Raw genomic sequence first — 23,330 nt, forward strand, 5'->3', positions numbered from 1 at the left:
AATTAGCTAATTAAGTCTACTTGCTTTGTTTAATTATTTTATGTGTGTTTTTATTGCTTTTTTGTCTTTTTGGTATGTCGAGTCTTTTTTTTTTTTTTTGAACACTTTTTGTTTGCTTAGTTTAATAAAGGCATGTGCCGCTCTCCTGCGTGCATTTTTACTGCACGTCTGCTGCAGAAACGCAATAGAAACGCATAGGCTTTTTTCTTTAAACTGTGGCTTTTCCACTCCTCATTCACGTTTTATGGGGAAAATCCACAAAGACGACACATATTTACCGCATGAGAAATTGACATGCTGCAGATTTCAAAATCACACTGCTGATCAGTTGAAGCAGTGTAAAAAATAACACAGCGGGCATGAGATTTATATAAATCTCATCCGCTTTGCTTGAACTTTGCTTCTGCCTTTTCTGCAAGCAAATGCGTTTTAGAAAAAATGCAGTAGTTATGCACCATGGGAATTTTGCCTAAGGACTCATTCAGTATTTTTTTGTTTTTACTTAAAAGAGTTTTCCCAAGAACAAAGTACATTTTAATTAACAGATCTTGGAATAATAATAATTTCCACAATTGAATGTGTTTAAAAAAAATCTTCCTGTGCTGAGATAATCATAAAAGTGCCCCTGCTGTGTACTGTGTAATGGCTGTGTCTGACTGTACAGGAACATGGTCTGATCATACCACATCTCCTGAGCAGGGGAGGAAGCAAAAGAGTATATAGATATTACAGCAGGGGATCACAGCTGATTCTTTTTGTGAGGCAAAACATTTCACTGCCTGTTTTTAAGCAATGTTTTATCTCACATAAATAATCAGCTGTGATCACCTGCTGTGCTACCTGTAGAGTCATTTGCCTCCTCCCCTGCCCAGGAGATGTGGTATGATCAGACCATGTTCCTGTACGGTCACACACAGCCATTACACAGTACACAGCAGGGCACATTTATAAGATTATCTCAGCACAGGAACATTTTTTTAAACACATCCAATTGTAGAACTTATTATTATTTAAAAATCTATTGATTAAAATGTTGATTAAAATTAAACCCCTTTAGGGAAACCCGTTTAAGTCTGAATGTCGTCAGTGTTTTTCATCTGATTTTCATTAGTGCTTGGTGTTTCATCAGTGATTTTAACATGAAAAAAATTAAGACATTACAATGTCAATCATGGACAACACAGAGATTGTACACTGATGCCATCCATGTGCTGACACTTTTGATCTGTGACGTGGATCAAAAACAGACTTCTCCATGATTTTTTAGCGGATACTGGGTCGTGTGGACAGCTACATAGACTATAATGGGTACGTGTTCTCTCTGTGAAAACCACGGGTAAAACATGTATGTGAAAAACGGAAGTCTGAATGAGTCTTAAAATGACTTTTGCAGAAGTAGCATCCAGCTGGCATATATGGGCCAGTTTCATGGTCCTACTTATTAGGCTTTGGTCCCCTGTCTCTAGGAACTTCAGTGTTGTGAAGGGTATTATGGGCACCAGTGTCTGGTATGCCCAGGTGGACTGAACAACGTCTGTTCAAATAATGGAAGGTGCCAAGATCGGATCAATGGAAGTGGAGAATGTATATGCAAAGAAGGTTTTCATGGAACAGCTTGTGAAACCTGTGAGGCTGGAAGATATGGAAAGGACTGCACAACAGGTGATTTTACCTTTCTAAAAAATAAGTATGGATGATGTCTTATGGCACTGATGATTTGTCACTACTTTCAGGCATGTCCCCGACAACAGTAATGTTTAGTATGGGTAAGGTGAACACTAGGTCTGTTCCCTTAGCCTAAAATATACAACATCAGCTTTTCCCAATGTACTTTCATGCATAAGACTAAGCATTATAGCGTTCTACAAACCAGGACACAATAAGAAAAAAAAAATCTGATCCTTAGAAGGACTTTAAAATTAGGTTTCTACAATCCCAGATGAACAATGCAGGAAAAATTACACTGTATCATTATTTATTTAACGAAAACTAGGCCAAAATGCAGTGTGAAAAATTAAGTACACTCTTACTTTCATTGGAATTAGGAAGGTAGGTAGTAGCTCGGCTCTGCTAATCAAATTCCCTTGACTCATCAGAAAGTGTTACCGCCTCTATAAAAGCAGAAGTTTGGGCAGTTTCCTGGACTGGAGCATTCAGGCGTTTGTTGCGGTCTTTCCTCCTTGGCATTGTATTAACAAACATCTTAGATAAGTTATTCTTGACGCCCTTTTAATCTGAGAAGAATTTTAATTTCATTTCCAAAGAATTTGGAATCAATTATTCTATAGTGAGAAAGATTATTCACTAGTGGAAAACATTCAAGACAGTTGTCAATCTTTCCAAAAGTGGATATTCCATCAAATTCTCCCCAAGGTCAGACTGTGTAATCCTAGAGAAATTGCAAAAAAACCTCAAGAGCTACAGTTCAGACTCTAAAGGCCTCCGTTAGCATGGTAAATATTCATCTTCCTGACATTACAATTAGAAAAGACTGATTCAGACCCTGTGGTAAAGGGGAGATTACTTGGGTTTGCTGTGCTATCACAGGACCTGATCGTCTTGCAGTCGCTAAGTTGACCATGAATTCCTCTGTGTACCAAAGTATTCTAGAGGCAAATGTGAAGTCATCTATCCAAAAGCTAAAGCTTGGCCAAAACTGGGTCATGCAAAAGGACAGTGATCCCAAGCACAGCAGCAACTCTACATCTGAATGGTTGAAAAAGAAAAGAATGAAGGTATTACAATGGCCCATTAGAAAGCGAGACCTCAACTTAATTGAAATGCCATGGCGGGACTTTAAGGGCTGAACTATTTTAATGGCACATGCAAAATTCTTGAAAACTGACCAATGGCAGAAAAGTTAATTGGTGCAAGAAATGTTTTGTTTTGTTTTTTCTACCTACAGAATGTGATTGTGTTCATGGAAAATGTAATGATGGACTGAACGGGGATGGATTCTGCCAGTGTGACAAAGGCTGGACTGGTTATACTTGTGAAATCGGTAAGTATAACAGAAGGTTTTTGTGATGTGCAAACAGCATATAGGCCACCTATTGAAAGCAAAAAATCCCAGAAGTCAATATTAACCCTTTAAAGAACCTTGCAACATGTGTTAGGAGGATATAAGGCTGAACCAAAAGCTTCATTTGTAGACAGCTGTTTTGGGAGTTGTTGCCTCTCATCAGTGCAAAGACTCATTAATTGGGTGAAAAGCCTTCAATAAGAGTTTAGGGAGTCTAAGGCATAACGTTTCATGCAATGGGGGTAAAAAGATAAAGTTTAATGCAATGATTCCTGGGAAATATTATCTGTAAATAGCCAATTCAGGAAGAGAAGGGGGTCTTTAGTGCCACCTAGACAAAAAAAAGTCTGCAGCTTCAAAATGTTAGGTTTTGTCAACCTACGCTTGTAAATCAGGGTGTCGCCTCAATAGAAATACCCTAAAATAATGTATTTGTATCTCTTTGCTTAGGAGTGCAGGGAAAATGGAACAGGATAGCAAAGAAAAATTTTTTTGAATTTTTTCCATAATTCGTCACTCTTAAAGGCAACAGTCCGCTATTAGGAATATATTGGTGAATGCTTTTTTTTTGCAGTTATGAATTTGCATTTTATCTACTTATTGTTCCGCACTCAAAATATTCTAGGTTGATATATATTCTTTATTGGCTTTTTAGATCTCAAAACAGATTTGTGCAATGGCAGCTGCAGCATTTATGCCAAGTAAGTAGATAATGATAAAAGCATGTACCAGTACTGGAAACTGGGTGTTATTAGTGCTTGCAGGGCATGAGGAGTGATCAGCTAATGGGAATCAGCAGGCAATACCAACCCGGTCCATGTGGTACAGGGATAGTGCAGAAGTGTGATAACATTTTAACCCCTTTTCAATGTAGGACATCATAGTATGTACAAAGTCTGGCCCGCATGTATGGATCAGGCTTAAAAATTGAGCTTACCCCATGCCCGAGAGACGCCGGCTGTGTAGCACACCCGGCATCTGCTCGTACCAGAAACTAGCTAAGATTGTTGCTTTATTTTAATTCCACTGTCAGTCACTGACCGATGATGCCGGTACATGCATGCTCTGGCTTCCATCAGCCCCCATGTGACACGATGTTGGGTTATCAGGTTATTGGGGGCCTCCTGATAGCCCCCATGGCTGTCCTCTTAGTCCTCCTGTGAAACTGTGGCTGGGTTTTATAGGAGAATGTAATTTTTCTCTACATAGTGCAACACTTAGAACTAGCATTTGAACAATTGCAGGTTGAAGTCCCCTAAAGAGACTAAAAATGAAAGAGAAAAAATAAAAAATAAGTTTAAAAAATATAAAATCACTATTTTTTTCTCTGGTTTAAATAAGTAATTACATTTAAATGTATTTATAATTTTTATTACTGATCTAGCAATTTGTAAAATTAATTAACCTGCACAATGAATACTGTAAAAAGAAAAAAAAAATGAAACTGCAGAATTCTAGTTCTTCAGTCGCCACCCCTCCCTATAAAAATGCAATAAAAAGTGATTTTTATGTACTACAAGTCAGTAGAAATAAGAATGTCAGCTTGCCATGCAAAAAAAACAAGCCTTCACACAGGTCCATCAATGTAAAAGTAGAAAGCTTTACAGGTCTCGGAAAACCACAAAAAAATGTAAAAAAAAAAAAGTTCTAAAAAAATGTACTATTTAAAAAAAATCATTATGTGCAAGTTCATCACCGTAACTTTACTGACCTTTTAAAATCATGTTGCTCGTCATTTTTCCTGCACAATGAATAAAAATAAAACCAAACATTGGCAGAATTGCATTTTTTTTCTTTAATTTATATTTATTTCTTCTTTTTTTTTGCTTTACTTTCTCATTATTTCAAAACAATTTGAATTTTTCCCCATATTCAGAACATTATATGGTAAAGTGAATCTTGTCATGCAAAACTACAATTAATCTCATATGGCTGTTGATGGGAAAAAGCTATGGTTATTGGCAGAAGGGGAAATAAAAATGAATTTTGGCTGCATCTGAAAGGGGATAATACTTTTAATTTCTGTAGATAGATCTATATCACTGTACAAATAAATACCTCACTTTAATCAGATATGTAGATACCTACAGCGTGAAATCATTACCCAAAATGGTACGTTATAGTTAGGGGATGGACCCTCAGTTTTGTACCAGGTTTTCTTTAGGCTATACTGCTGATCATTAATCATTGTCATAAGTGTTCACATCATTGTTTCAAGACTTTAGTAAGGAATTATCATTTTTTTACCAGCTGCATTGCAAATACTACAAACTCAACTTCCAAATGTTCGTGCCTTGCTGGTTTTGCAGGAAATGGGACACATTGCACAGGTATGTTCACATTGCACAGGTATGTTCACATTGCACAGGTATGTTCACATTGCACGGGTATGTTCACATTGCGCGGGTATGTTCACATTGCGCGGGTATGTTCACATTGCGCGGGTATGTTCACATTGCGCGGGTATGTTCACATTGCGCGGGTATGTTCACATTGTGCGGGTAAGTTCACACTGCGCGGGTAAGTTCACACTGCGCGGGTAAGTTCACACTGCGCGGGTATGTTCACACTGCGCGGGTATGTTCACACTGCGCGGGTATGTTCACACTGCGCGGGTATGCTCACACTGCGCGGGTATGTTGAGAGGGACTGCGGGTATGATCTCATTGGTACAGGAATGAGTACATTTCACAAGTATAATCACATTGCACAGATATGATCAGAGCTGTTGTATTATAATCCACACAATTATGCACAAACACCAACTTGAATATTCAGATGAGTATTTATTAACTGACATATACCGTAATAGTCAATAAAAAATCTGATCCAAAAGTGACACCACATTAAATATCACAATGAACCAGAGCTGGACAATAACATGAATTAGTTCAAAATCATCTGCACCAATGAATCCTGTCAGTGTTTTTTGTAGGCTAAAGTAAAATACAGTGGTGGCCAAAAGTATTGGCACCCCTGCAATTCTGTCAGATAATACTCAGTTTCTTCCTGAAAATGATTGCAATCACAAATTCTTTGGTATTATTATCTTCATTTAATTTGTCTTCAATGAAAAAACACAAAAAGAATTGTCCTAAAGCCAAATTGGATACAATTCCACACCAAACCTAAAAAAGGGGGTGGACAAAAGTATTGGCACTGTTTGAAAAATCATGTGATGCTTCTCTAATTCGTGTAATTAACAGCACCTGTAACTTACCTGTGGCACCTAACAGGTGTTGGCAATAACTAAATCACACTTGCAGCCAGTTAACATGGATTAAAGTTGACTCAACCTCTGTCCTGTGTCCTTGTGTGTACCACATTGAGCATGGAGAAAAGAAAGAAGACTAAAGAACTGTCTGAGGACTTGAGAAACCAAATTGTGAGGAAGCATGCGCAATCTCAAGGCTACAAGTCCATCTCCAAAGACCTGAATGTTCCTGTGTCTTCCGTGCGCAGTGTCATCAAGAAGTTTAAAGCCCATGGCACTGTGGCTAACCTCCCTAGATATGGACGGAAAAGAAAAATTGACGAAAGATTTCAACGCAAGATTGTGCAGATGGTGGATAAAGAACCTCGACTAACATCCAAACAAGTTCAAACCGCCCTGCAGTCCGAGGGTTACAACAGTGTCAACCTGTAATATCCATCGGCGTCTGAATGAAAATGGACTGTATGGTAGGATACCCAGGAAGACCCCACTTCTTACCCCGAGACATAAAAAAGCCAAGCTGGAGTTTGCCAAAACTTACCTGAGAAAGCCTAAAATGTTTTGGAAGAATGTTCTCTGGTCAGATGAGACAAAAGTAGAGCTTTTTGGGAAAAACCATCAACATAGAGTGTACAGGAAAAAAAAAAGAGGCATTCAAAGAAAAGAACACGGTCCCTACAGTCAAACATGGCGGAGGTTCCCTGATGTTTTGGGGTTGCTTTGCTGCCTCTGGCACTGGACTGTTTGACCGTGTGCATGGTATTATGAAGTCTGAAGACTACCAACAAATTTTGCAGCATAATGTAAGGCCCAGTGTGAGAAAGCTGGGTCTCCCTCAGAGGTCATGGGTCTTCCAGCAGGACAATGACCCAAAACACACTTCCAAAAGCACTATAAAATGGTTTGAGAGAAAGCACTGGAGACTTCTAAGGTGGCCAGCAATGAGTCCAGACCTGAATCCCATAGAACACCTGTGGAGAGATCTCAAAATGGCAGTTTGGAGAAGGCACCCTTCAAATATCAGGGACCTGGAGCAGTTTGCCAAAGAAGAATGGTCTACAATTCCAGCAGAGCATTGTAAGAAACTCATTGATGGTTACCGGAAGCGGTTGTTCGCAGTTATTTTGGCAAAAGGTTGTGCAACCAAGTATTAGGCTGAGGGTGCCAATACTTTTGTCTGGCCCATTTTTGGAGTTTTGTGTGAAATGATCAATGATTTGATTTTTGCTTCATTCTCTTTTGTGTTTTTTCCTTGCAAGCAAATTAAATGGAGATAATAATACCAAAGAATTTGTGATTGCAATCATTTTAGGGAAGAAGCTGAGTATTATCTGCCAGAATTGCAGGGGTGCCAATACTTTTGGCCACCACTGTAGATGTTTCCCAAGCAGCTTTCTAGCAAGCAGAAACAACATAGATGGAATCTATGTGCGCTTAGGTTTTTTTGGACCCATTCATATGGTTTGGACCAGAATGAACACAGAATGGCGAGTTTGGACCAAGCTCGGAAATTGCTCCATTTTTTTATGCCATTTATGACCATTTCAATGTAGCACATGATGCTTTTCTTGTGATTTCAGAAATAGATCCCTGCATCGTGAACAATGGTGGATGCTCAAAGTACGCAAAGTGCGCTAAAGCTGCCTTGGGACAGGCGCGGTGTACCTGTATTGATGGCTACAATGGAGATGGGGTCATCTGTCTTGGTGAGAGGCACAGATTTGGGTTCTTCTTCCTGGTAACATTATTGGTATTACCATGTAAATAAGTTTGAGACATTATACAAGATATGGAAACATTTTCTAATACTGGGGAGGCTGCTGGAGGTCCCAAAGTTCAGTAGGACACATATAGCTTAGGTTATGTAATTTTTTTTTCTTTTCTTATGAAGCCTCCAAACCTTTACAGGGACCTACAGGGGGAATTCAACTCATTTATTCCTCAGTAAATCCTAATTTTCACCAAAGTTCAGGATGTCTGAAAATAAAGTCATACATTTTATTTTGCAAGACTTGTTAGCCTTGTGTGCCATGTTCTGTGCAGATGCCCAGTGCCCGGGAGATTCACACCATTTAATCACCAGAAACCTACATTTTTTTCCCCCAAATAATGTCAATGGTAAAGAAAACATTAGTCATGGAAGCCATGAATTTTTGGGGAAAAAAAAAATTCATGTGCCCAATACTGCGCAAGCGCCTACTGGGGAATTCACACTATTTAAAGAAGTTCTCCTCCTCCCATCAAAGTTTTTATCCTCTTTAATATATTGCAGTCATCATATTATATAGCACTGTGTACTTACAATTGCTCACTTTGCCTTTCTACCCAGTTAATTCTTCTCTTTTCTCTGCTCTATGTAGAAACGGGAAGTCTTTTTTCCCTGCATATATCATTCCCGTCTACAACTCCTGACCCCAGTTTCTCCCTTCTCACCAGGGACTTCTGCAGTGATTGATGACTCTTTCAGGGAAAACTGACTTCCTATTTCTACATAGAGCTTAGAAGGTTTCAGCTAGTCAGTTCTTTAATTACGTGATCAAAATTATCCTCTTAATATATTGCAATCATCATATTATATGGCACTCAGCACTTACAATTGCTCATTTTGCCTTTCTACTCAGCTAATTATTCTGTTTTCCATTAAAACTGACTAGCTGAATCCTTCTAAGCTCTATGTAGAAACAGGAGGTCAATTTTCCCTGTGTGAGTCATAAGTCACTGCAAAAGTCCCCGGCAGGGAAGAGGACGGAGCAGCTGGGTCAGGAGTTGAAGAGGGGAATGATTCATGTAGGGACAAGATAATTCTTGTCTCTCTACAGAAAGAGAAGAATTATCTGGGTAGAAAGGCGAAATGAGCAATTGTAAGTACACAGTGCTATATAATAATGATGATTGCAAACTTTGATGAGAGTGTAAGTAGGTTGTGACGGACAAATGAACCACAATGGTGGTGGCTTTATTATCCTACACTGCTAGATAGGAGAGCACGATACATATCTGTTTTTGTTAGTAACATAAATATTTTGCCTTCCCCCCCCCATTTTAATGCAGAAATTGATGCATGTCTGAAAGATAATGGTGGCTGTCATTACTTGGCTGAATGTATTAAAACTGGGCCGGACATGGTAAATATCCCTCCTTAAAGTTACTAATAATTATGATCTAAATGTGCTGTAGAAATATTCATTGGTTGTATGTTTTTTTTTATTTTTTTATTTCTTTAGGCCAATATTGCTTTTGAATGAATATTTTTATTATACTGGTGATGGTAGTGTCCCATGAATGAACTTTATTGTTAATAACAATTATTCTGATAATAAGAAAATAAAACGTATCAAAGTCTTTCTTTACACTGATTTATTTGATTATTTTATTGATCTTTTATGATGGTAGAAAGAGCTGCTTTCTATGTGCTTTTCATCATTGTGCTGAAGAAATCCCATATCTACTAATGGCTATGTCTCAGTGGATGTGTCTGGTTGTATGTTTCCTTTTTTATAAATGATACCGTAATAATTCAATACATTTTTTACGTGTTTTGCTTCTTACTTTCTTTGCAGGTTGCTTGTAATTGTCGTCTGGGGTACGAAGGAAATGGCATTACATCATGTACAGGAATCAATGTTTGCAAAGAGGTTTGATATTCGTTTATACTTATCAGTAGAGATGAGCAAACCTGTTAAAGGCGAATTAAATTTGACTCAAATTTTCCCCAAAATTGTTTGATTTTACTCAACACCAATTTTTTTGGATGATTTTTCTTTATGCAAATTCAGGAAAATAGCAGCCGCCAATGTTCTGATGCAAGTCTGTGTACAGACTTCCCGGAAGTGATAATTATTGTAAAAAACAAAATAAGTAAAGACCCTAGCGCCCAAGGAGATAAGTACTGCTGACAAAAAAACGGGTCCTGTGTGGCAAAGCCGTGGAGCAAGATGATCAGATAAAAATTGGATACTGTCGCGCTAAACAGCTACTGAATGGACATGGGGAAAAAAAGGGATAATATATAAATATATCATAAGAATTGCTCACATAATCCCTTAAAAAATCATGGTAATTCAAGTGTACATGCAAGTATTTACAGTATGATCAATACCTCAAGAAATAACAATCTGTGGGGTTTTGGTATATGGATCTTACATATAGAATATAAATAATTCACCAATATCTTTCTATTAAAAAGTATCAGTTTATGATGCTACAAATAGTTACCACCACAGACCTAGATGAAATAACACCACAAATTGTTATTTGTTCTATTTATGGAGAGGTATTGATCGTAAATACTTGCGTGTACATTTGAATTACCTTGATTTTTGAAGGGATTATGTGAGCAATTCTTATGGATATATTTATCATTGCATGTCACCTTTTTTTCCCATGTCCATTCGTTAGCTGTTTAGCGCGACAGTATTTTTTTATCTGATGAAAAAAATGTTGGAGAGCGCCAAGCATAATAAATGTAGTGTAAAAGGAAAAAAAAACTAATATTCACCTCGACTTCACCTCTCCTAACACTGCAACGCCCCATCCAGTTTTTCACGCAACTCTCTCTGGTCTCTTTTTTTCCCTTCAACACTGCGTGCTAAGGGATGTGCAGCATCTGAAACAACGGATACTGGAAGCCTGTGCTAGCATTTCTTCTGCGGTGTTGCTATCAGTGTGTCAAGAGTGGGAGAAGAGGGTTGCATTGACAATCCAACACAATGGGCAGCACTTTGAACACATTTTATAAGCGGTCATAAACTTGTAAAAAACTCATGAAAGAATAAAGTTACGTTAAAACCAAGCACACCATTGTTTTTCTTATGAAATTCTCAATAAGTTTGATGTGTCACATGACCCTCTTCCCATTGAAAAAAATATAGTTGGATCCAAAATGGCCAACTTCAAAATGGCCACCATGGTCACCACCCATCTGGAAAAGTTTTCCCTCTCCCATATACTAATGTGCCACAAACAGGAAGTTGATATCACCAACCATTCCCATTTAATTTAGGTGTATCCATATAAATGGCCCACCCTGTATTATAAAGTAAGAAACTAAGCAATATTCACATCTACAAGTCCCAGCTATGATGACTTTATCATTTATGTGAGTCCTGCAGTCAATCGCTGTCCTCAGCGGTTACACTTGCATGCGCGACATAAGATCGCTGATTGTCTGCAGTGGTTATTTGAATGACGGACTTGTCATTGTTGATGGGTGGATGGGGACCACCAGAGTGGCTGGGGCTTGAATATGTGTATATTGCTTATTTTATGATTGTATAACTTTGACTGCTATCAGATTTTCTTTTTGTTTTATTATTTAATTGTGCAGAATGTGTACTTTTTCGTGTAGTTACCGTATGTAATAAAAAGGAGAGGGCGCTTTATTATTAGGATTGTCTGATTAAGACCGAATATAGGCAACCGTATGTAACAGTCCAAGTACGGACTGAAAATTCAGGACTGACCGCAGGTCTACTGGCCCGAAGTCAGTTGACTCATATATGTCTATGGGGCTATTGAGTTCGCGTCAGGACATCTGCCGTCAGTCTGGAAATCGCGCTCCGTACTTGGACTATGATATACAGATGTCTGAATTCATCCGAAAGGGGTTGCTGTATAGGACAACACCTGTGCAGGAAGACCTATGTGGCACAATATGCAAATTGCCTCTTCAGAGAGGAAGAGGACTAGAACTCTAGCGCCACCTATTGGAAGTTGAAATAGTCAATATCGGTCCTTTAACGAGCCTTGTCATATGGCTTAGGATAAAAGCCAAGCCAGAATCTCAATTTGCAGATATTGTGTTTCGGGGTGTTGCCCCTCCTAAGTGCAAAGCAAGAGATCTGGTTTGGCTGTATGAGAGGCTTCTGACTGGAATCTAAGGAGTAACGTTTCTCTTTGTTTGAAAGTGACATGCCTGGTCTGACACGCCAGTGTGAGGAGGCTTAAAAGCCATTTGTATATTTAATTTCCCAGAGGAGCATTGCATGGCTTTTAAGCCTCCTCACACTGGTCTTTAGCTTTCTGTTGCACATTATGCACTGCTAATGGCTGGCTAATCCACATTTGGCTTCTGTTTACACTCAGAATACGGTTTTCAAATTTGCAGCAGGAAAATTTGTCTCAAAAGAGGCAATAAAGGGCAGTGTGTGGGGGATCTTCATGTAGAGTTTGATGCAGAGTCTTATTCATTCGTCTATAAATTAGCACCAAATAGACATAAAGTTTGAGGTTATATAGATTATTTGCAAACTAAGAAACTACTGTAGACTGATGATTTTTAGAAAAATGTAGTACATTTATTTAATGCAAATTCATCACAGAGGAATAGAGATCAAAACAGGGCTTCTCCCTTCAACACATGGATGGTTAGGATGTATGCCTTACGCCAGATTATCAATATGAGGTGTGGCTGAAATGGGCAAAAGTGGAACTTTTCCTACTCATTCCAATGAAAGGCGCTTTTTAACTAATTTATATTATTATTTTGAAACTTCCGTGTTTTTGATTAGTTTATTCAGCCAATTTCTCAGATTTTTTTAATCAAATCAAATTGACACATCTGATTCTGCATTTTTATCAGAAGCGGAAGAAGATTAATTAACTGTGACGGTTAACAGAGTGCGTTCTCAGAATGTAAAACCATTGCTTGCATGTTGTCAAGTTATTTTCTTTTTAGAAACACAAGACGTCTAAAGGTCCTTTTAATAGATATTATGATATAACTTGTGGGAATGGTTAAGCTGAACAATTTCTATTTACTCTTTTTTCTGTTTTCATCTCGCTTTACTAGAGTTGTTGCGAATCGATTCATACGACCCTGATCCAGCGGCCAGGTCGGTTATCTGAGTCCGCTGGATGGGAGTCCTGGGAACCGCCTCCTACCTGACTGCATCCCTTGCTCTTCTATTGATTAGCCGGCCTAGCGTGATGTCATCGTCGTGGAGTGGTGCACATGTGACATTGTTCCAGGCTGGGTAATCAAAAGAAGAGCAGTGGATCCTGGGAGGTGAGAGGTGGTTCTCTGGGCTCCCATCCCATGGCTAGAGATTGCTGACCTGTCTAATGGACCGGTTCCTGCGGTTCTCTAAATATTACCCAATATTGTCTCATTCACTCACGCATTTTATTCACACATCTATTCTTTCTTCACAGAATAATGGAGGATGTAGTCCATATGGGATCTGCAGATACAATGGCCCAGGAAGACGTACCTGCAGCTGTAATTTTAATTTCATCGGGGATGGCTTCAACTGCACAGGAAAGATTTCCCAGGTTCTCTACCCAATTTATCTAGGTGGCAGATTTGTCACCATTTCCTTAGTTCTGTTGTTACTTTCCTTCTTTTTGAGAATAAGATCTCACAGGGGTGTAGCTTTAGGAGGTGCAAAGGTAGAGGCACCAGCCGGACCCTGGTGACCTAGTGGCCAAAGGCATCTATACCATATACTGACATGGCAGGACTAGAACTGCCCAGTTATAGAATTTAATTGGGACCCAAGATCTTCAGATTACACTTGTAAGTACATAACGTCATATATTATACCACTTCCGAACCCGGCATATGACACATGTACATCACAACTCGCACATCAGGAAGGGGTGAAATGGTTGGGTTGTTGGTGCATGTGACTCGCCCCCTGGGCCGTGGGGTACTCGGAACCGGGCCTTCTAGTGTACGGTGCTGATGGGGGTAGTAGTGGCAACCCGGTCCCGTGGCTCAGGGTGGTCAGACCAAATGCTGTGGCAGTCTATTAGTATAGTTATGAATGTCCGACTACGCCACCCGTGGATTGCGGTCAGAGTGAACTGCTGCTGCAGGGCAGACCGCTGAGGCTGGTGTTGTGGGTGCAGCAGGGAATAGTATAACTCCCCACGGGAGGAGTGTAGCCTCAGGGCAGTGAGCGTAGGTTGTGGGGGTTGTGGTGCAGGGCGTCCCAGTACCGTTAGTGCTGGCGCGGTAAGAAACACAACGATAACGTGTTGCAGTCCAGGGTCTTTTACTCACAGTTCGTATACTCCAAGCCACTTCTGTACAGGTAATGACTGCCCAAGCCGTGCTGCGTCCACCAGGTGAGGGGCTCGGTCAACCCTCGGGCAATTCAGGAGTATGGCACAGGACTCCCTTCTGTCCTCTCTCTGGCTCATGCCCCACCAGTGACCAAACTTCTTTCCAGCTGCCGTGGATCTATGCGGGCAAACGTGGGCCCCGTTTCCCGCTATCCTATATGGTGCCTTCCTAGCAGGTTTGGCGGGGGTCACACCAATAAATGATCACGACCTCCGGTTCTTGGCTGAGGGATGATTTACCTCCACCAATTTGGGATCCGGTACCCTTATTCTGCCTGACCCTTCACCCGATATCTCGTGGGTTCTTAGGTTCCCTTCTGCCTTCTTGTTTCTGAGCCTTTCTACTTCTCTGTCTCTTCTCCTTCTTTCTTTTTCCTTCTTCTCCCCCTTCCCTCGGCCTCTTCTCTAGGCCTACTTCTCCTTCCATCCTCCTCTCTGGCCCCGGCCTTTTCTCTAGGCCTGCCTCTGAGCAGAGCTCCTACAGAGCCTCTGCTCCCTGTCACTTCTCCACTGAACTTCTCTCAGAACTAAGATGGTGCCCAACTTTTATACCTCCACCTCTATGTGTGAGCTCAGATGACCAGCACCCAATGAGCTCCTACCTATGCTCAGAACCCAACCCCTATCTGCTCCTACATCACTGGGTTTTCCTCCCCCCTCCCCACTCCAGCCAGGGACATAGTCAGATGTGCCTGCATATATATACAAATGGGAGCACCGTAGAGCTGTCCCCCGGAAATGGGGTGTGTGTGGTGTATGCAGCTAACTGAGCCCTGGTCCATACTCCATCCTTACCTGGGAGTGGAATACCACACCTCTGGTTGATGTGCAATACCCCTGTAGCAACCAAACCCTCGGGGTGCTACATTCCCCCCTGGTAAACCACAGCACGTCCTCGGGCTGGAAAAGAGCAAAAACATTTGATTTATAAGACATGCAAAACTATTTCAATAACATTTTACATTTAGAAAACGACCGACATTATTCAATTCCCTTTATGAGAAACATTTTCTCTTTCTCAACACTTTATAAAATATTTTGAACACTACCGGAACTCTTTTATCCGATACTATATAAAACATTTGCACTATCATATTATTCATTTAGCAGCATATAAAACTTTTCATATAAAACATTTTCAAGTAAAACATTTTCTTGTGCTCTGACTGCGGTGCAACTTCCAACCAGGTGTCCATTTTTCTTAAAGGTGCAAAAGTCTAGCAAACTTCTCTTGAGGTAGACGTTGCAGTCCCTTTTTTTTTTTTTTATAAAACCAATAGGGGGCGCTTTAGGAAGCGCAACTATTTACAGGGTTGGCCGCTCTCAGTCCTCGGGCAGGTTTGGGATGGGGAATGGCTGCTCTCAGTCCTCAGCCAGGTAACTTGGGGAAGGGGACAACTTTAACAGGTAACAGTCCCATAACAGTCCCAACGGGGACCACACTCAAATTTGAAACAGTCCCATGTACCCTGTCGGGTAACTATACAAAATGGTATGCTACTGTTCACTGGTAGCGATACCCTCCATACGCGCCTTGTTCCTCATAGTGGTGGTCTTCAGACCCGTCCGGGTCCTCTTGATCACCAGGTGCTGAGTAGTGTTGCTCTTCCTCCTCTGCTACTCTGTGGACGTGGAGGGCGTACCACCCCTTTATGCCTCGGTGTCGGGCGTAGGACACCACGTCTCCTGGATATAGATCCCGCCCTCGATGACCTTCTGGCAGGTGGCTCTCCACATCCCTCCGGGTCACGAACACGTCGCTGATCGTGTTCGGGTCTCTTATGAAACCCCAGCCATGCTCCATCTGAAACTTGACAACAGTCCCGGTGGCTCGGGGACCGCGGGCAGCTCGAGGGGTCTCGCCGGGTCCTCATCTTCTGCTCGGCGCTCTGGGCCTGCAGCTGCTCCTGCCTCTGACGCCGTTCTCGCTGCTCCCTTTCGAACAGCGCCAACTGCTGGCGGCTAGACTCCCGTCGGCGGGCTGCGGCCGCCCGCGTTTCCTGTACAAACCCGATCAGGTCCTCTCCGGTCGGGTCCCACTCGTACTGGGCGTCCTCCATCGGGGGCTGGGAAACTTCCCTGGGCTCCGGAGCAGGTATGAGCGGCTCAGGCGGGGCTCCGGCCTCCGCGGACGGGCCTCCCCTTTGCCGAGGATTAACCTACCCGGGCGGCCAGATAAAGGGCTCTCCATCCGGACCCGTATGTTGGGCGTACAGGTCCACGCCCAGAGGTGGTATGGTAGAGGTAGGGGGCGCTGGCGGGTTAGCGGCGCCCGGAGGCGCTAGGCCTTGCGACCAGGCCTGCCGTGGACGTCTTCCGATCGCGCCCGGGGTCAGAGGGCACGGCGTGGGGCGGGGCTCGCCGGCTGTGTCGGCCTGGGGACCGATTGGTAGCGGTGGAGGCGCGGTGGCAGTGACTGTTCCCGGGGCTTCGTGCTCCGCGACAGTATGCAGGGGCAGGTTTACAGCCCCAGGACTCGGGGTAAGGACGTCCCCGTTACCTGCCTCCGCTGCTGCGGCCTCCTCCGCGGCGTCGTCCTTGGCCTCCGGTCCACTCTCACCGCCCTCGGAGGCAGGCGTGCTGCTGGATGGTTGCAGCATCCCCTGTTTCTGGGTCACGGCCCGCCGGGCCATCTCTTCCTTCCACCCGGCGATGACGTCCCGCTGTGCTCGGACCATCCTCCAGTCCAGCTCCTCCAGCGCAGCCCGCATGTATTCCGGGTCCTCCTTGGGGAGTTGCGCTAGCAGCTCCGTGAAGCTGCATGGGGATTCGGCCTGTAGCAGGCCCCTCGCCAGGGTGCTGGAGCTGGCTCCTCTCTCCATCTCCGGGTGTGGTCCGGTGAGACGGATCCAAACCGCACCCGGCCCCACAGTTTTCTTCTCTTTCCGCCCCCATTGGGAGTGGTCTTGGGGCAATCTGCTGACAATCACTTTCAGGGGCAGCCCCCCCACACCTTGATGGACATCTCTACAGCCGCACTCATGGCTGTTGGGGGTGGGCTCCTTCTTTGGCGCCATTCTGGGACCTGGCCCACGATGGGAGGTGGCTTCCTGTTGTCTTTTGGCGCGCACAATATGGCGTCCGTTCTTCTGGGGCGGGCGCCATCTTTAATACAGTGAAACAGTCTCTTTTCAGGCACGCAATACCCGTTTGTGGCGGGTTGGTCACAATCCTGCCGACTACGCCAAAAGCTGACTCGCCCCCTGGGCCGTGGGGTGCTCGGAACCGGGCCTTCTAGTGTACGGTGCTGATGGGGGTAGTAGTGGCAACCTGGTCCCGTGGCTCAGGGTGGTCAGACCAAATGCTGTGGCAGTCTATTAGTATAGTTATGAATGTCCAACTACGCCACCCGTGGATTGCGGTCAGATTGAACCGCCGCTGCAGGGCAGACCGCTGAGGCTGGTGTTGTGGGTGCAGCAGAGAATAGTATAACTCCCCACGGGAGGAGTGTAGCCTCAGGGCAGTGAGCGTAGATGGTGGGGGTTGTGGTGCAGGGCTTCCCGGTACCGTTAGTGCTGGCGCGGTAAGAAACACAACGACAACGTGTTGCAGTCCAGGGTCTTTTACTCACAGTTCGTATACTCCAAGCCACTTCTGTACAGGTAATGACTGCCCAAGCCATGCTGCGTCCACCAGGTGAGGGGCTCGGTCAACCCTCAGGCAATTCAAGAGTATGGCACAGGACTCCCTTCTGTCCCCTCTCTGGCTCATGCCCCACCAGTGACCAAACTTCTGTCCAGCTGCCGCGGATCTATGCGGGCAAACGTGGGCCCCGTTTCCTGCTATCCTATATGGTGCCTTCCTAGCAGGTTTGGCGGGGGGTCGCACCAATAAATGATCACGACCTCCGGTTCTTGGCTGAGGGATGATTTACCTCCACCAATTTGGGATCCGGTACCCTTATTCTGCCTGACCCTTCACCCGATATCTCGTGGGTTCTTAGGGTCCCTTCTTCCTTCTTGTTTCTGAGCCTTTCTACTTCTCTGTCTCTTCTCCTTCTTTCTTTTTCCTTCTTCTCCCCCTTCCCTCGGCCTCTTCTCTAGGCCTACTTCTCCTTCCTTCCTCCTCTCTGGCCTCGGCCTTTTCTCTAGGCCTGCCTCTGAGCAGAGCTCCTACAGAGCCTCTGCTCCCTGTCACTTCTCCACTGAACTTCTCTCAGAACTAAGATGGTGCCCAACTTTTATACCTCCTCCTCGGTGTGTGAGCTCAGATGACCAGCACCCAATGAGCTCCTACCTATGCTCAGAACCCAACCCCTATCTGCTCCTACATCACTGGGTTTTCCTCCCCCCTCCCCACTCCAGCCAGGGACATAGTCAGATGTGCCTGCATATATATATATAAATGGGAGCACCGTAGAGCTGTCCCCCGGAAATGGGGTGTGTGTGGTGTATGCAGCTAACTGAGCCCTGGTCCATACTCCATCCTTACTTGGGAGTGGAATACCACACCTCTGGTTGAGGTGCAATACCCCTGTAGCAACCGAACCCTCGGGGTGCTACACATGCTCCCATCGGCCCTCGACGCCCAACTGCGGGAAGCCAATTGGTTGGCATGGCAGCTGGGGGTCTACTATCAACCCCTGTCTCTGCCATGCAGACACTTTTATGAAGTCCGGCCTATTGCTTCATAGGAGAACACCACTTTCTCTATATAATACTGTTGCATTGCAGTATGTATAGTAGAACAAGACATTACATTTTTGTGAGTTCAAAGTTGTCGTCCCCCCACAGGTGAGTAAAAAGGATAAAAAAAAAAGTTTTTAGAAATATATGAACAAATTAAAATTAAATAAAAATTTCAATAACTCCCCCTCTTTTTAACATCTTGAAAAAAAAGCATATTTTGTATCACGGCACCTGTAAAAATGCAGTTAATCAAAATATTAAATTAATTAACTCTAATAATAAACTTCAGAGTAGTAATTTTTCAGTCACCTCACCTCCCTAAAATAATTATTAAAAATCAATCAAAACCTTGTATGCACCCAAAAATGATATCAATAAAAATGTTAACTCGCGGTGCAAAAAACAAGCTCTCACACAGGTCAATCTATGAAAAATAAAAAACTTATGGGTTTCATTAAATGGTCACAGAAACCAATTTTTTTTATTACAAATTTTTTTTCACAAACCTAAATTAATAAAAGCAAAACTATGCAAGTTTGGTATCGCCCTCCTCACATTGTCCCAAAAAGTCAGAAAAAAACTAACACAAGAAAAGCAGAATTGTCTTTTCACCATTTCATCTTTCTTGGAACTTTTTTTTCAATTTTCTAGTACAGCTATATCGACAAGAATTAGAAAAGTTATGACTCTTAGAAAAAGGGGAGGGAAAAACGAAAACGCAGAATTTTATCATATATACTGTGGGTATCCTGTCTGTAACATTACCAGAAGGATGGCTCACTCAGTGTCTGTGTACTTACATGACCAGTTTAAATGACTGTCACGACCACCATGGACTAAACTGTGTATGATAACACTAGACCAGACATCGTTCCTCAATGGTTGTACTGCCATTATACTACTTTCATGTAACATGTATGGCCAACTCAAGGGTACGTCCACATGGGCTGAATGTTTGCAGGAATGCTGTGGATTTGCTAAAGACTTTACACTTTTTCAGTGGAAATGGCAAGTGAAAATCCATTTCAGTAGGAGCTGATCTGCAGTACCCGGGGGCGACCACTACACAGTGTATAGAACTGCAATGATCTGACTAAGTACACTGTTTATAGAGCTGGTAACAGCTGACCGGTGGGGGTGCAGATTGTTGGACCCCCACCGATATGAAGTTGATGACCTACTATCTGCCCTCAGCAGTCTCGGACTGGTCCACTGGAGGACAGGAGAATCCTCCGGTAGGCCCCTGTGAAGGAGTGCTAATGAGTAGTGCTATTACCTATGATTCACAATTTGCAGAAAAAGGTATAATCTAATCATTCATTAAACAAGCTAGATAAAATTAATATTGCGTATACTTTTGCATCTATTTGGGTACTAGGGTCAGGTTATTTTTGCATGTAACTGAACAGTGTGCCCCAAGAATCAATGTTACTGGTGGGCCTATGCCAACTCGGTCCGACACTGGCCCTAAGGATACATTTTCATTCTCAAATTCTTTAAAATGAGTGGTTTCTTAGTTCCAGTTTTGTATCTGAATTTTCTTAGGGTCTACTTATCTGAAAAGGTCCCATAAATTATATTGAAAGGGACATAACTGACGAGGTGTTGTGGAGTAAATTACTTAATTTTGAGCCCAAAGTCCTGGATTACTCCGCATGACCACAAGCAGTGAGCCAGATCTGTCTGGTTTTTGAAGTGGGAAAGTGCTCCATTTGCGGTATTAGATTTTGAATATTATTAGGGGCCTTTTCTTGAAAGTTCATATTTCCTGCTAAACTTGAGAGACGTGAATTTATTAAGGGGGTCTGCAAACTTCACGTAGTTGTCATGTAAGTAATAAATTGGAAGGCTTTGCCAGATAATTGCCCTGCAGGCGTCAGGGCGATGCTTCCTCACCATGATTATCATATATGAATCCAATATTTTTCAGGTGCTGAAGTATGTTACAGCAACCAATTTGTTCCAGTCTTATCTCCAGGTACGTAATATTACTACACAATACAAACAAACACTAGACAATTTTGAAACATTTTGTAATTTGTAACTTTGTCATTTTTGGCATAGAATAACCTCATTATGGATTTATCAGGAGGCGGAAATTTTACTGTATTTGTCCCACAGAACCAGGTTCTTGAAAACAGCACCAAGGTAAGAACTGTACTGTAGTAGGATTTTATTTCAAATTCTCCTGGTGGGAAGTTTGTGCAGATGGATCACAAGACTCTGTCCAGGGGTCTTTAATCTGTGGCCATTGGATGGGAGCCCTGAGAAGCGCCTCCTACATCCCCGGCATCCACGGCTCTTCTTTTCGATTAACATGTGCGGCATGATGTCGTCACAGGCCAGCTAATCAACAGAAGAGCCATGTATGGCGGGAGGTGTTAGACAGTTCCCAGGCTCCCAAATGACAGCCACAGATTACTGACGTGGATCCTGCAAATCGATTCGCACCAACTCTAAAGACAACATGAAAAGGGTAGCGACAAAATATACTGTTTCGTGGACCTAAAATGTTTCCATAATCTGGTGGTCATTAATCAGAATCTTAACTCGTGTTCTCAATTATCTGCCTGCGTAAACATGCCGGCGAGGACCTGACAAAAATGGGCCAAATTCTCATTCGCTGAGTAACCGAATCATTTATGCTGGCAAAAAAAAACATTATCAGCAAAATGTCGTCCCATATAAACAATGGATTTGCAGCCAATAACATGATACTGTATGGGGACCCAATGACGGTATTACTGATCATTCTGTCCCCATCATTGTTTATAGGCTTCTGTAATCAGGCCAGTAAATAAGCACTGATAGACTTTTCTATAGTCAATCAGCATGCGTCAAGGCACATTTCGGCTCGTCTAAATGTACCATAAGGTCTACTGATAGTCCTCACTCTACTATTTACCCAGAACTATATTAGTTAGTTATTTGCCCAGACATCCTACTAATAATCTAGTATCTATCAGACAGCCAAATCCACCAATTCTTCAAAATGTTTGGGGTTACTCCAGACTCTCCCCCAACGGCAAATCTCAGGGGAGATGAGAATCGGGATGTCAGGGGAGATGAGAATCGGGATGTCAGGGGAGATGAGAATCGGGATGTCAGAGGAGATGAGAATCGGGATGGCAGGGGAGAGGAGAATCGGGATGGCAGGGGAGAGGAGAATCGGGATGGCAGGGGAGAGGAGAATCGGGATGGCAGGGGAGAGGAGAATCGGGATGGCAGGGGAGAGGAGAATCGGGATGGCAGGGGAGAGGAGAATCGGGATGGCAGGGGAGAGGAGAATCGGGATGGCAGGGGAGAGGAGAATCGGGATGGCAGGGGAGAGGAGAATCGGGATGGCAGGGGAGAGGAGAATCGGGATGGCAGGGGAGAGGAGAATCGGGATGCCAGGGGAGAGGAGAATCCGGGATGCCAGGGGAGAGGAGAATCGGGATGCCAGGGGAGAGGAGAATCCGGGATGCCAGGGGAGAGGAGAATCGGGATGCCAGGGGAGAGGAGAATCGGGATGCCAGGGGAGAGGAGAATCGGGATGCCAGGGGAGAGGAGAATCGGGATGCCAGGGGAGAGGAGAATCGGGATGCCAGGGGAGAGGAGAATCGGGATGCCAGGGGAGAGGAGAATCGGGATGCCAGGGGAGAGGAGAATCGGGATGCCAGGGGAGAGGAGAATCGGGATGCCAGGGGAGAGGAGAAACGGGATGTCAGGGGAGATGAAAATCGAGCTGTTGGATTTCAAACAATTAGCCTCCACTGACGAATTCTGGCCTCTCTCCATCCAGACCACATAAATGCTAACCATGTATATTGTGGGGAGCCGTCAGAGAAGTATCTGCTAGCTGAACCAGTATATAGCCAGCTTTATACAATGCTTATTGCTAGTAGAAAATGTTACTAGCAATGGTGCGCGTAATTCAGGACTTGTAGATATTTGTTGTACCTATTCTGCCAGAGGGATTTCCAAATATTTTGTTTAGTCTTCTGCACATTCTCGTGAGCCAATCAATTATAATGAATTATCCTAGTCTTCAACGTCTGATCATTGCATTGCACTGCTGTTTTACTACAGTACATAAACTGTTGCGCTGAATATTATATTTTAGTTTGCAGAGTGGACAAAAAAGTATCCTGTGAGCCAATTACTCCGCCATCACCTAGTAGGCTGTCATAAGCTTCTCATTGACGATCTTCAGAACATATCTTTAACTACAATTCCTGGTGGCAGCATAAGATTTTCTACAAAGAATGTAAGTAAAGTGATTGTTCTCCATCTTCTGTGGAACCAACAATAAACCACATTCATACTGTATTTTATCACCTTTTATGAAGAATGCAATAGATCCAGAGAATGAGAGCGATTGTGCCTTGGATGTGATATTTGGAATTAGATATTGTCA

General features: G+C 43.2%; 1 protein-coding gene across 1 annotated transcript in view; it reads left to right on the plus strand.

The window, feature by feature from the left end:
* STAB1 (stabilin 1) overlaps positions 1-23,330 on the plus strand; it is a 220,560-nt gene that overhangs the window by 127,267 nt on the left and 69,963 nt on the right. The window contains exons 38-48 of the mRNA XM_073644427.1: positions 1,467-1,662; positions 2,906-3,001; positions 3,678-3,723; positions 5,273-5,352; positions 7,817-7,942; positions 9,288-9,361; positions 9,797-9,871; positions 13,389-13,508; positions 20,862-20,909; positions 20,996-21,079; positions 23,037-23,180. Of these exons, the coding sequence (XP_073500528.1) occupies positions 1,467-1,662; positions 2,906-3,001; positions 3,678-3,723; positions 5,273-5,352; positions 7,817-7,942; positions 9,288-9,361; positions 9,797-9,871; positions 13,389-13,508; positions 20,862-20,909; positions 20,996-21,079; positions 23,037-23,180 (1,089 nt within the window). The remainder of the gene's footprint in view (positions 1-1,466; positions 1,663-2,905; positions 3,002-3,677; positions 3,724-5,272; positions 5,353-7,816; positions 7,943-9,287; positions 9,362-9,796; positions 9,872-13,388; positions 13,509-20,861; positions 20,910-20,995; positions 21,080-23,036; positions 23,181-23,330) is intronic.

Source organism: Phyllobates terribilis, unplaced genomic scaffold, assembly GCF_046119375.1.
Source record: "Phyllobates terribilis strain yellow unplaced genomic scaffold, ASM4611937v1 Scaffold_8__6_contigs__length_399053987, whole genome shotgun sequence".
NCBI lineage: Eukaryota > Metazoa > Chordata > Amphibia > Anura > Dendrobatidae > Phyllobates > Phyllobates terribilis.